The sequence below is a fragment of the Protomyctophum bolini genome, assembly GCF_963924005.1.
Source record: "Protomyctophum bolini genome assembly, chromosome: 1".
NCBI classification, from domain to species: Eukaryota; Metazoa; Chordata; class Actinopteri; order Myctophiformes; family Myctophidae; genus Protomyctophum; species Protomyctophum bolini.
The window spans coordinates 38858989-38871711 of NC_137862.1; the positions used below are offsets into that span (position 1 = coordinate 38858989).

The 12723-nt window shown below is 41.6% G+C and overlaps 1 protein-coding gene across 1 annotated transcript in view; it reads left to right on the forward strand.

The window, feature by feature from the left end:
• The first annotated feature begins 722 nt into the window (after positions 1-722).
• The window catches only part of vps26a (VPS26, retromer complex component A), a 16212-nt gene continuing 4211 nt past the window's right edge, over positions 723-12723 (forward strand). Inside the window, exons 1-7 of the mRNA XM_080764119.1 lie at positions 723-813; positions 2883-3032; positions 5218-5293; positions 9302-9458; positions 9994-10158; positions 10654-10760; positions 12011-12112. Coding sequence (XP_080620245.1) covers positions 811-813; positions 2883-3032; positions 5218-5293; positions 9302-9458; positions 9994-10158; positions 10654-10760; positions 12011-12112 — 760 coding nt within the window. The 5' untranslated portion in view covers positions 723-810. The remainder of the gene's footprint in view (positions 814-2882; positions 3033-5217; positions 5294-9301; positions 9459-9993; positions 10159-10653; positions 10761-12010; positions 12113-12723) is intronic.

A 12723-nucleotide genomic window follows, 5' to 3' on the forward strand; every position in this document is an offset into this window, starting at 1 on the left:
TTTACCTAAAACTGCACCGATCAGCGTGAAACGTTGCATGCACACTCCCTAAAGGCCAAGGACAAACCTTTGACCTGCATTTTCCGCATCTGCCTTTTATAGCACCACCAGGAGGCCGACTTTTGTATTTTGATATTACTCCTCCAGATTCTGTCCAAAAATCTCACAAATCGTTACACAGTATCTCTATAGTCATGTGCTCAAGTCAGATCTGTCTGATATTTCATATTCCATCCTAATTGGCTATAATTGGCTTTCAAAGTTTGCAAGATTGTGCAATTTACGTGAAATCTTTCACACATCTTCTTACTAGGCTGAGGAATATATCCCACCCTTTTCACATTGGCCTGTTATAGCGCCACCAACAGGTTGATTATTTCAAAACACATTTTTGGAACAAAATGCAAAATGCCTCAAATCATCCAATTGCCATCAAAGGCGTATGAATAAATGGCACCCTTTTCACATTGGCCTATTATAGCGCCACCAGGAGGCCACAACCTGAGCTGGCTTGGTGGAGACCTGTGCCCCGAGTGGCACTTTTTCTAGTTTTTTGATGAAATTGTCAGTATAAATTTGTTTTAGTCATCATCATGGCTTATAGTTTTTATTTCGTTTTCCCTCAGTGAAAAAATACCAACATTTTCTTTCCGTCATAGTTTTAGTCGACGAAATCAGAGCAGAGCCTCCGCCCTCTCATATGACTGAGGTCACATGAGAGTTCTCACTACTGTCACAGCAACACACTGTGACTGGGCTAACGGGGAGGCTAACTGCTAGCTTCAACTGTCTGGACACTGTTCGGCCGACATGGTGAGTCTACGGAGGACAAACAATAACCAATAATAACCAGTGCGATTCGTTTTATTCTCATTGACACTATATACTTGTGACTTTCACGTAGTGTTTATTAATAACACGTCCTGTGGTGTAATGTACCAACTAAATAAGTAGCAGAGACAGCTAGCACAGTCACAGGCCGTCTGCTTTTAGCTAGAGCTTGTTGTCATTAATACACTAATAATCCCTCTTGTTAATTGTTATTGGTAAAATGGATGTCTTAATTGTACTATTCCATCTTGGTATTGATTGATTGATTGAAAATTGTATTAACAGTTTGGAGAATGGGTACAGTTCAAGGAAAGTGCAGGTCATTACAAAATCTGCTAGTAAAACCAGAACAAGCACTATAAGACTTGTTTACAACAGGGTCCTCTATTTTCAATTCATCATTAAATGCTAGTTAAAGTTGCAAATGGTCACAACAACAGCAAATGAATGCGTGTTCTTGTTCAATTGACTGTCTGGGCTTTAAGTAATTTGGCTGATATAAAGCTGCCTGTCATATAGCTCATGATGCGTCAGCTGTCATTTTTGCATTTACAGTGTGTATATTGTGTTGGCAAGTTGACATACAATGTCATCGATTATTAATGGCTGCAGTGACTCAGATAATGACTAATCGATATATATCTCTACAGTACAGTATAAAGCGCACACAACATCTTAAATCAGTGGTTTTCAACCAGTGGTCCTTAAGAGGGTTCCAGGTGATGGAGAATTCAGTTGGTAACCAAATGGAACCTTATTAGATCTTTAACTTTAAAGCAAATAAAATGGACACTTATGGGTCCATTTGGTTTCATGTAAAGCTCTCAAAAGCTAAATTATTGTAAAACATCTGCATTACTTAATTTACAGGAGATCTACACAATTGGGCTAGAGAATGTAGAAGCAGTTTTATTTTGATCGTTTGCCTGTTATGTCTACCACAGCATGGAATTGTGGACAAAATCCTAACCAACAACAACACAATATTCTTAGTTTTTGGAGGCTAAATCTCATCAAATGGTGGTCCGTGGCTCAAATTCCAAAAAAGGAATGGGCCTTATTTGAAAAAGGTTGAAAACCCCTGGTCTAAATTTATTGTGTTGTGTCTGTGACGCTCACGTCGCTCAGTCAGTGGCGTTAAACTCCTTTTAAGAGTTTCATTCACTGACTGGGAATAACTTACATACAGTAGTTGACTCAGGCCGTATTCATTGTCTTCAATTATCGTTTTTTCCCTGAATTCATATCTGAGAACCCATAGACATAAAAAGGTAGACACCTCTTCCAGCTCTGGGGCGCGTGTCTCTGTTGAAGGCAAAATTGTCCAGAGATTCCTTGCGAATATTATTTGGAGGGTGAACTAGTCTCTCAATCATGTATGATTCATACAATCAAGTGATTCAAGTCATTGTCCTGCTTAATTGCTCGAGCATGCATGTGCTTGTCGGCCTATCCCCAAAACAAATGGCTAGTGGGCAATGGGCATGGAGGTGATTTTCATATTAGTAATAGTATACAAGATTCAAGATTGCTTTATTTGTCATTCTTTCCAACTGCAGCAGCAGAAAGAAACGACATTATGTTTCTCCTAGTTAAAAGACAACACAGACTCATACAAGAATAAATATATCAAGTGCAAGACAATACTCTGAATATACAGTCTGACAGACAGTAATAATTATTATAACTGGTTTTGGCAGGGTGTATGTAGGGTGTATGTCTCAACATTATGCTGTTGGCGACTCAAGACAGTTTTGATCTTGTACATAATGTCATTTTTGACTATGGGTGCGTTTGGAAATTCGCACTGAGTGCACTGGTGTGCCCTCTTGTCGTTCGTTTATTCAGTGCACTCGGTGTGCTCTATGACGTCACCACCCAGTGCTCTAAAAAAAACTGAGCAACTATGTATATGTTGGAGAGGAATCGAGGATTATAGTTGTGTCCAGTAGACATGCTAGTGAATATTCTACTGTTTTCTATTCTTCTTTTCTTCCATAGTTTCCTGGGGGGGTTGTTAGTTAATATACTACTCTTTTCTATTCTTCCAGAGTTTCCTGGGGGGTTTGTTCGGGCCGGTATGTGAGATAGACGTGCTGCTGAATGATGCTGAAAACAGGAAGACCGCCGAGCTGAAGACAGAAGATGGGAAGGTTGAGAAACACTACCTGTTCTACGATGGAGAGTCGGTGTCTGGGAAGGTACAGTACAGTATGTTGGCCCTTAATTACACTGGTTCTGAATGTGGGCCCCTGGGGGCCTCCAGCACTACTCAGCTGATCCTAATGGAATCTACGCGCACGCACCATTTTGGAAAGAACTTGGACCCCTTACCTACTTCCTTCTGGTCAAACAGAGTCAGGGTGGCCCGGGATGACCTAGTGGTCCAGGCACCCAGGCTGCTAAGCCTGACAGCATGTCGCAGGTTCGACTCCCGATCCTGACGACCTTTGCTGCATGTCACTCCCCATATCTCTCCCCATTGCCTGTCAACTTACTGTGTAGTAATAATGGCAGAATAACCCTAAAAATATATTTAAAAAAAGAAATAAAACAGAGTCAAGGTGCTCTGCTACACCAGTGGGTCTCAACGTGTCCTTGAGTGGGTTCCAAATGGACCCGTATGGGTGTGTAACTCTTGAGAGTGTACAAATTGATCCAAATGGACCTGTAAAGGCCTATTCATACTCCAGTTTGAGGTGATGGCTTATCACTGCGGTGAAGTTTTCTAAAGGTTAGAAAACTACAACATTACATCACTCGCTGCGGTGACACATCTCTCTGTTTTTACTGTCAGACAAGTCCTTTCACTCTGGGCTATCACCTCGTTCACTGATTGGTCTAGAAGTTGGGTGGGCGGTCCCCATGATTTTGCAGACACAGGGGCATAGATATTAAAAAAGATATAGATGCCTCATTGGCCGCTGCAATTCGTTGGAGCGACCTGTCTCCAACGGGAGGAGGAAGTCAAGTAGAATCTTGAAGGCACATGCCTCTGATTGGCCTACTGAACGTCCCCTTCTGTTCTTCCGTTTTGCTATGCTTCGCAAGGAATCTCAGGAAAGCTTGCCAATGCAATCGCCATTGCCTCCATGTTGCCTTCCGTTGAGATAAAGGCCCTAGAGACCTTTATATGTCTATGCACGGGGGTTTCACATCTGAACCAGAGGGAGGCGGGTTCAATGCTTAACCCATTGATGCCTGAGGCCAAATCTGGGAACGCCTTCTAGGGCCTGACCTAAGGTTTCTGAAAACCTTCAAATTCTGATGATTTTTTTTTTAAATAGTTATGTTGCTACATGTATAGCAATAGCTGATGAGACACAGAGAGCACGGCCGGCATCAAGGGTAGAACAACGTATACGTTACACCAGGCGTCAATGGGTTAAGGACATCACCGCAAGTATGATGGCCTCGACTCATTATGAAGGTGACAGTGATATGTGAAGGCGATAACTTATCACCTAAAACTGGTTTATGTATGAGTCTTTAGTCCATTTGGTTCCATTTGTACACTCTCAGAGTTATGGGGGTCCTTGAAATTAAAACGTTTGAGAACCATTTCATTAGTATCATCAGTAACACCTGTAAAGGAAGTAGAGAAGGGGCCCGGAAGTTAGGAAGAGTTGTTCTCTGTGCATAGAACATTTAGAACATTCCTGTGGAAATGAAGAACATTTAGAACATTTCTGGCGAATGTCTCATGAGCTAGTTGGTGAGCTAGATGCCAAAGGGCCATTCGTCTAAACAGGGTTGGTCTGTATCTCCACTATCTGTCTCCACACCTATCAAAGTGCCATTCATTCACACTGCCACATGCGTACAGCGACAATGGAACGACGGATGTGCGGAAGGCTAGTCAAGTAGTCTATTAATGGTGTTGCCCTTATTACTAATCCTATTCTACGAAAACACCCTCTTTATTTTTGAATTAAAATCACATCAGACAATATGGAAGTTGGAACATCAATAAACGCAGTGCTGTTTATTTAAAAATGTCTTCCCAACATTTATTTAACACCAGTACTTGGTTTGGTGATGTTCTATATTGTCTGAATCAGCTTTGTTTGCGTGCTAAAAGACTGACTTTGAGAACCTTTTTTTTGGGTGCCTATTTTCATACATTCCCTACCCCTTATCCCTAAACGTTTTTTTACTATTTTGAAAAACGAATGTTAAATAGTTCAAATCGCAGATCTACCAGCCCACAACGTGTCGAAGTATTTAAAGTATTTTAAAACAGGGAAAATATGTGAGGTGGTCTGTGAGGTTTTTCTTTTCGAGAAATCCTATTCAGACATGGTTATATTAGCTCTCTGTCTGACAAGAGGGAGTGATATCCTCGTTTTTGATAGATTTGATTTTGTGGTTCTGTTGTCCTTGCAGGTCAATCTGAATGTGAAGCAGGGTGGAAAGAGACTGGAGCACCAGGGCATCCGCATTGAGTTTGTTGGACAGATAGGTGAGTTCACACACCATGCATTCAGCCTAGCAACAAATTAGACCTCATCCACACTGCCAGCGATGCGAACGAGGAAATCTCATTCGAAAACATGTTTTTCAATCTCTCACAGAGTCTCTATTTGAGTTGGAACGCTGTCGTTCGCTCGCTCCTTGCTTGTGCAGAAGTGTTAGACCTGAGGCCAAGTGGCAGAGAGACCCAAGAGGTCTCTGCACACTTCACAAAGTCATATATACAACAAAACAAAGTAGCAAAGAATACACAGTAAAATGTGTCAGCAGCACGTATGGTCAAACAAACACCATGTGGAAATGGCACTAGTTCTCAAACTTTTTTGTAATTCAAAATTATTAAAAATTATAAAACGCTTTCAAGATCTTTAAAAAATGTTTAAAAATAGCAGATGTACAAGCTTGCAGCGTGGCACGGAATGACGAGCTGTGGGCTTGTAGATCTGCAATTGTTTTTAATCTAAAATCTAAAACGACATTTTTGGTTTTAATGGGTTAAAGTTGACTCTTCGTACAGTTCTAGAAGAACACAGTGCTAACTACGGGTGTGCATGTTTATGCATTTTAAACATTGATAAATGAAAACGTTCACTTTCACACATGCTGCATTTATATAGTGCCTTTCTCCATTCATTTACCCATTCACACATTCACACATACACATATGGACAGCTGAGAAAACCATGCAAGGCACCAAGCTCCTCATCAGGAGCAGTTAGGGGTTAAAGGGACACTTCACCCTTTTTGCTGGGGGTCTTTATGTGTGTAATATGTGGTTTGAGATATTTTAGATTTTAGCAGTTAGCCCAGTGTCTCTGATGTCATGGACACTGGGCTCACTTCCTTCCTGGAATACAATTCCCATAATGCTTTGGTGCACTGCTCCTCCTTGTGGATAGGGGGAGGGCTGTCTTACTGAGACAACATGTAGTCCAGGAAGTAAGTGAGTGAGTAAGTGTCCATGACATCAGAGACACTGGGCTCACTGCTAAAATCTAAAATATCTAAAACCACATATTGCACACATAAAGACCCCCAGGAAAGTGGTCTAAATCTTCTAAACGTCATTAACATATATTTATTTTAGCAAAAAGGGTGAAGTTTCCATGTAAGCGTCTTGCTCAAGAACACTTTGACACACAACCAGAAAAACCCAATCGCCTCCATTCTCTCGCATGTATCCTGTGCACTGCATTGTTTTTGTGTGTAACCAGAATTTGATCTATGATCGCCTGGCCATATTGTGATAAGGGCTTCTATCTCTTCATTAGACAATGGCACATTCTTTGGTTCACCCCTATATTTAATGCGATTGCATTCACACTCTGGTGCACTTTGAATCGAAGTGAAACGGCAGTTTTTTTGAGGATTTGTTTGATGCACACCAGAATTAGAATGAGCCTTCACACTTGCCCAAACAAAGCGCACTTTCTGACAATACAGTATGCAGCAAAATTCGTTTTAATCGCAGTAAAGCATCCTGGTGTGAAGGCGACCTTAGGCTACCTCCTCCTCAGCCACTGGCACCTTCTCTCTTTCCTCTGCAGTGACAGATTCTAATAGTGGATCATATGGTGTTATTGTCCACTGACCTCATTCCCAGGTTCTCTGTGTCAGCAGACGTACAAAATGCAGTGAAATTGAAGGCGATCGATCAGGGTTTAGTTGTTTGTGTGCACCCTTGACAGGTCATTGTGTTTACTTTTATCCTCGAGAGAAGAAGTCATAAGAATTTATTACAGTTAAATATGGATGGATGGTATGTACGGCGTCATTGCTTTAAATATGTCTGGGCAGTATTGATGAAATTAAATATTGCAGTGTTTTGTACCTAATACCTCTATCGATAATATGACATTTTCAAGAAGACTTTTGGTGCACTGAGGTGTTTCCACATCGGCGCTAAAGAGCTCATTATGAAGCAGTGATATTTCTTTTACTATATTGCCGAAAAACTCTAGCCTGGCTTTGCCAGACGCATAACGTGGATTCACAAGATTCCTCATAGCGGGGAAGAGGTATGATAGATAGATAGAGTTTTTTATTAAAGATGCCCAGCCCGCACAGGCTTACAAGACACTCACAAAATTGTACATATATAATAATACATATACACAAATAGACAGTTACTCATGGATACATCGTTCTCCAACGTAACTGCCATGCCTTCTCTATAAATCTTCCAAAAACAAAAACTTCATTACTGAGCAACCAATTTAACATAAAACACTCAGACATCCAAAACAGATCTGGGTTCTTATCCTGAATTTTTTCAAATAAAACGTTTCTTAAATCATGGTATAGTGGACAATAGAAAACAAAATGAAACTCATCCTCTACAACTTCCAGGTTACAAAGAGCACACAGTCACTGCTCCTCAGGAACGCCAGTATATCTGCCAACCTCAACTGCCAGAGGTAAAGCACCAGATCTTAACTGGGCACAGAGGGACCTCTGTCCTCTTTTTAAATTAAATGCAACATAAGGTTCAGTCATGTAGTCCTCTTTAAATTGAATATAACTTCTTAATTTCGCCTTTTTCACAATGTCCACCCTCCATTTCTGCTGATGTAACATTGACAGTTTATATTTGACTGTATTAATGTTACAATGGTTATTTAAAAAATATGTGTTTAAGTCAGAAATTGAGGAGACCTCTCTTATCCACGGATGATTACATATTTTATTCCAATTAAATATAATTTTTGTAAGCCTCTCTTCTGGCAGTTGGGTAAGGCGATTCCATAACCTGATTATCTCACATCTCTGGCAGCTTTCCCAACCTGTGTCACCTTCAATGGCCAACTTAGTGGTATACTTATGCACCCCGAGAAAACACCTCAACGCTCTACTCTGAATGTTTTTACATTCGGTATCCTCCTCAAAGCCCCACACACCTGCTGCATAAAACAGAATGGAAGAGACCATGGCGTCATAGAGCTTGGTAAATGTAGCAAAACCTAAAGCAGGGCAAAATTTCATTTTACTTAATATGGCACCTAATGCTCTACCTGCTGAGTCAGCAAATACATTCTTTCCTTCAGTTAAACTCATATATTAATGAAAAACAAAACCTATATATTTGTATGAGGGGGAATAAGTCAAAGATATTGACCCGAACATAAAACTGTGGTTACTTTGCTGTACAGCCTTCCTTCTGAAGTGTATGAGTGGATCCACGTTATGTGTCTGGCAAAGCCATGCTAGAAAAACTCAACAACATAGCATGGGTTTGCTCTTGTTTAATTGAACATGTGCAGCCTACAGCTTGCCATAGTACAGCTAAACCCACTTTCTGCTAGAATCACTGCATAGGAAATCTGCATTAGCGATGAATGGAAAGACCATGACATCTTGGGGGTGGGTACAGAAGGACATACTCAGAAGCCCAGTGTGCTTCTGAGAGTCTGATAGGATTTTGTGAAGCTCTATTTGTAGGATCATGTCATGTTTTTGGACATAACACTCTCGTCCAGTGTCTGTCTGGGATAGAGACTCCAGAATATTAATAAAGACAAGTTTGGTCTAGGTGTGTACAAAATCACATTCAACTCTGCAACATGAGTATTTTCTTCCTAGAGCTGCAATGATACTATGTTGCTTTAGTTGTGCCATTTACTTATCCCCTTGGCTGATCTACAGCCATAGCCATCTACAAGCATTGCGCTTGTAGATGGCTATTTTTGACTAAACCCCAGAATATGGATGCTGGGGTTCAAGTGGTTAATGAGTTGACATTTCTTTAGTAGCCTGACACTAATGATTATTCATTATTATTCATGATTTTATTATTCAGGAACATTTTGAGGGGCACTAGTCTCTCCTATGCCCAGCTTTGTGCACGGAATGTGTTGTATGAAGAGTGCCCCTCACTTCATACAAGTGTGATTTTGTTAAATGGGCGGAGCTAGCGATTCTGGGGCTGGAGTTGCTGTTTTATGGAAATGCTTTCCACTTTGAAAAAAAGAAATAAAAGAACCACTTTGCTTTGTTGCAGAGCTCTTCTCTGATAAAAGCAACACCCATGAGTTCGTGGACCTGGTGAAGGAGCTAGCTCTGCCTGGTGAGCTGGCCCAGAACAGGAGCTATGACTTTGAGTTCATGCAGGTGGAGAAGCCCTACGAGTCCTACACTGGAGCCAATGTCAGACTCAGGTATAGTGTGTGTATATATATATATATATATATATATAGTATATTAGCCTTTACAACCACACTGATGTTTCTATGAGTCCTACACTGGAGCGAATATCAGACTCGGGTATAGTATGTATATATATATACCGGTGTGTGTGTGTATATATATATTAGCCTTTACAGTTTACAACCACCACACGCACAAACACATACGCACATATTAACTGTATATATGGTGATTTTGGGTGTATGTACAGTACAGTGACAGTACAGTACAGTACAGTAGAGGGATCCCCACATGGTAACTCTGTCATTTCTCAACCGTTTCGGATGTGGGCGGCTCGCCGGAATCGGGCCGGTGTGATGTTGTTGAATGTGACATTTTGCAACTCACCAGGAAAGAATATCAGTAGTAAAAATGAAGAACTTTGGTCCTTGGCATAATATATATTTGAATTGGTGTTACTCTGTGTTTTTATGTTCGGGGATAGTGCTGCACAGTTACCTGTGTGACAGACGCATATAATGTACGTTTCTTCTGTTTCTTCTCCAGGTATTTCCTTAGGGTGACAATAGTCCGTCGTCTGTCTGACCTCGTGAAGGAATACGAGTTGATTGTCCACCAGTTGGCCACCTACCCAGACGTCAACAACTCCATCAAGATGGAGGTTGGCATAGAAGACTGTCTGCATATCGAGTTTGAATACAACAAGTCAAAGTAAGCATTGCTTTACTCCAAGAAAGTGTCATTTCATGTTATCTTGCTCACCAAATCTGAATTACAAATGTAATTGGATCCAGTGAATCCTTATCGAATCTGTTTTAACAGCGGTGACTGTGGGCGATAAAGAATCTCCTAGTGGGCATTCCTGCTGTCATTACCCATGTCCTCGTATAGGTGGTATGGTTCCTGCTGTCATTACCCATGTCCTCGTATAGGTATGGTTCCGTGTGGAGGGTAAACAAAGCAGCGTGAATTTGATTGGCTATCGGCGGACGATGTCGTCCAAAGATAAAATATGTTCATGTTTTTGAACAACGTTCCTCTGCCCGCTTTTCGACAATCGCCTCTTCACCTGCTATCGACAGTACCGTAGTTGCCGGGTCCCATAGACAAACAACGCACTTCGGAAAATATGCCTGGCTGTCGCCCGCTGTTGAGCCTAAGGATTTTGGGTTTGAGCTAGTATTCTCTTAACTGTGTGTTTTCTAGGTATCATCTTAAGGATGTGATCGTAGGAAAGATCTATTTCCTGCTGGTCAGGATCAAAATCCAACACATGGAACTGCAGCTCATTAAGAAGGAGATTACTGGTATAGGTAAGACTTAAGATGGCTGTATATGTCAAACTTAACATTTAGTTAAAAGTATATTTAACACAGGCATACGTCATTACACATACTACTACAGGCTGACAAACCAAAACTACAACTACTAAGTACAAAGAAATTGGGCTATAAGATCACAGGTCAGGCTGGAGAATACAAAGAATGCCACCCAGTTTATTCACCTTTGACCCTGAATGAAGCAGCTTGTTGCCGGGTCATTGACATTACTTTCAAATAAACTTTGCATCAGAACTAGACTGCAGTGGCATTCTTTAGACTTAATAAGATGTTTGTGTTGACACAAATTGACGTCACATTTGACCTAATTTCTCCTTTCAATGGCAAATATGAGAAGCTGTTTATAGGAGGGGCTAGCGCCCCTCAAAAAATAGATGCCTCATTGGCGTCAAGCGGAAGGCACACTGCGTCGCTGCCACTCAAGTGACTACTGGCCAATCACAGCATCTTTATATTCAATCCAAAGGAGGTTTATTGGCATTAGAAAACAAAGGTTTACATTGCCTCCGATTGGCCTACCGAACGCCCCCTTCTGTGGCGCACAATTACGTTCCTTGGACGCATGCAGAAGCTTCCGCTATGCTTCCCTAAAAGCTTCCTTCCATGTTGCCTACTTTTGAAATACACACGCCCCAGAGCCGAAGGAGGCGTCTACCTTTCTATGTCTATGGTGGTGACCACTTCGTTGAAATAGAGTGAGGAGAGGGGGAAAACGACAAACGTAGTAGGTCTCGAGCCAGACTTGGAACATGCACTGCATGTGGTCGATGCACCAGCCCGCTCTAGACCTTGAATTCCTAGCGAGCATTGCAATGATATGAAGCAGTAGGGATGGTGTTCCTTCAATTGCTTACTGTACATGCAAAGAAGACAAATAAGAAACAGAGAAATGAAGAGTGCACAGCCACTTGTAGTGAGATGCTGGTCGGTCAGTTGCAGCAAAATAAGCTAGTGAAGATGTCATCTCTTCGTGGCAGCCTACATCTTGAGTTAACAGTCATACACAGGAACGTCTGCCTTGCATTGCTGCGGGAAGGGTAATTGCACCAACGTCATTGTTTTTCCGAAAGACTTGTCCAAGACCCCGTGGTTTCCCTACCCCCTCTGATCAGAGCTTTATGAGTTTCATTTTATGAGTGGAAAGATCATGGGATGAAGACCTGCTCGTTTTTATCTTGATCAAATGAAATAATCACGTGATGTGGGGTTTTTTTTTTGTCTAGGTCCCAGCACTACCACAGAGACTGAAACGGTTGCCAAGTATGAAATCATGGACGGAGCTCCAGTTAAAGGAGAATCCATACCCATCAGGCTGTTTCTGGCAGGTAGGAATTTCTCATATTTGCACTCTTTCCCTAACCCGACTCCGCCAGATGGAAGACACGCTTTCTTCACAATCACAGCGTACTTCCATCTGAGGTGCTATTTACACAAGGATGGTAAAATAAAGCATCGTTTGCTGCTGTCATTTAGACGAGAACCGTGTTCTCAGGAGGTGAAAACGCAACAAAGTGAAACCACCTTCCAGAGTGGAAATCTTTGAGAACGCCGTTTTATCCCTTCTCTGTGTAAACAGGCAAAACGGTGAATCCGCAAAACTTATGACATCATGGCTCACGTTGGCTCACAGCGCATATGCTTATTACATTGATGCAGAGCCATATATGATATAATGGAGTTCCTGAACAAGCCTCCCTCCTCGCCTACAAAGTGCTGCTCATCAGCGATGGTGAACGTAAAACAATGATGTAAATAAAAAGCCTTGTGATAGGCGGCAGCCGCGTTTATGTAGCCTAATGTATTATAAAATATATAACCATCCCGTGGCGGGCTTTGCCTGCATGCTCTGGGCTGCCTGTCAGCCCAGAGCAGTGTTGCGCGGCACTGTTTCTTTGGCAAATCTAAGCAAGCAAATTTAAGACGATCTCTTCAAAAT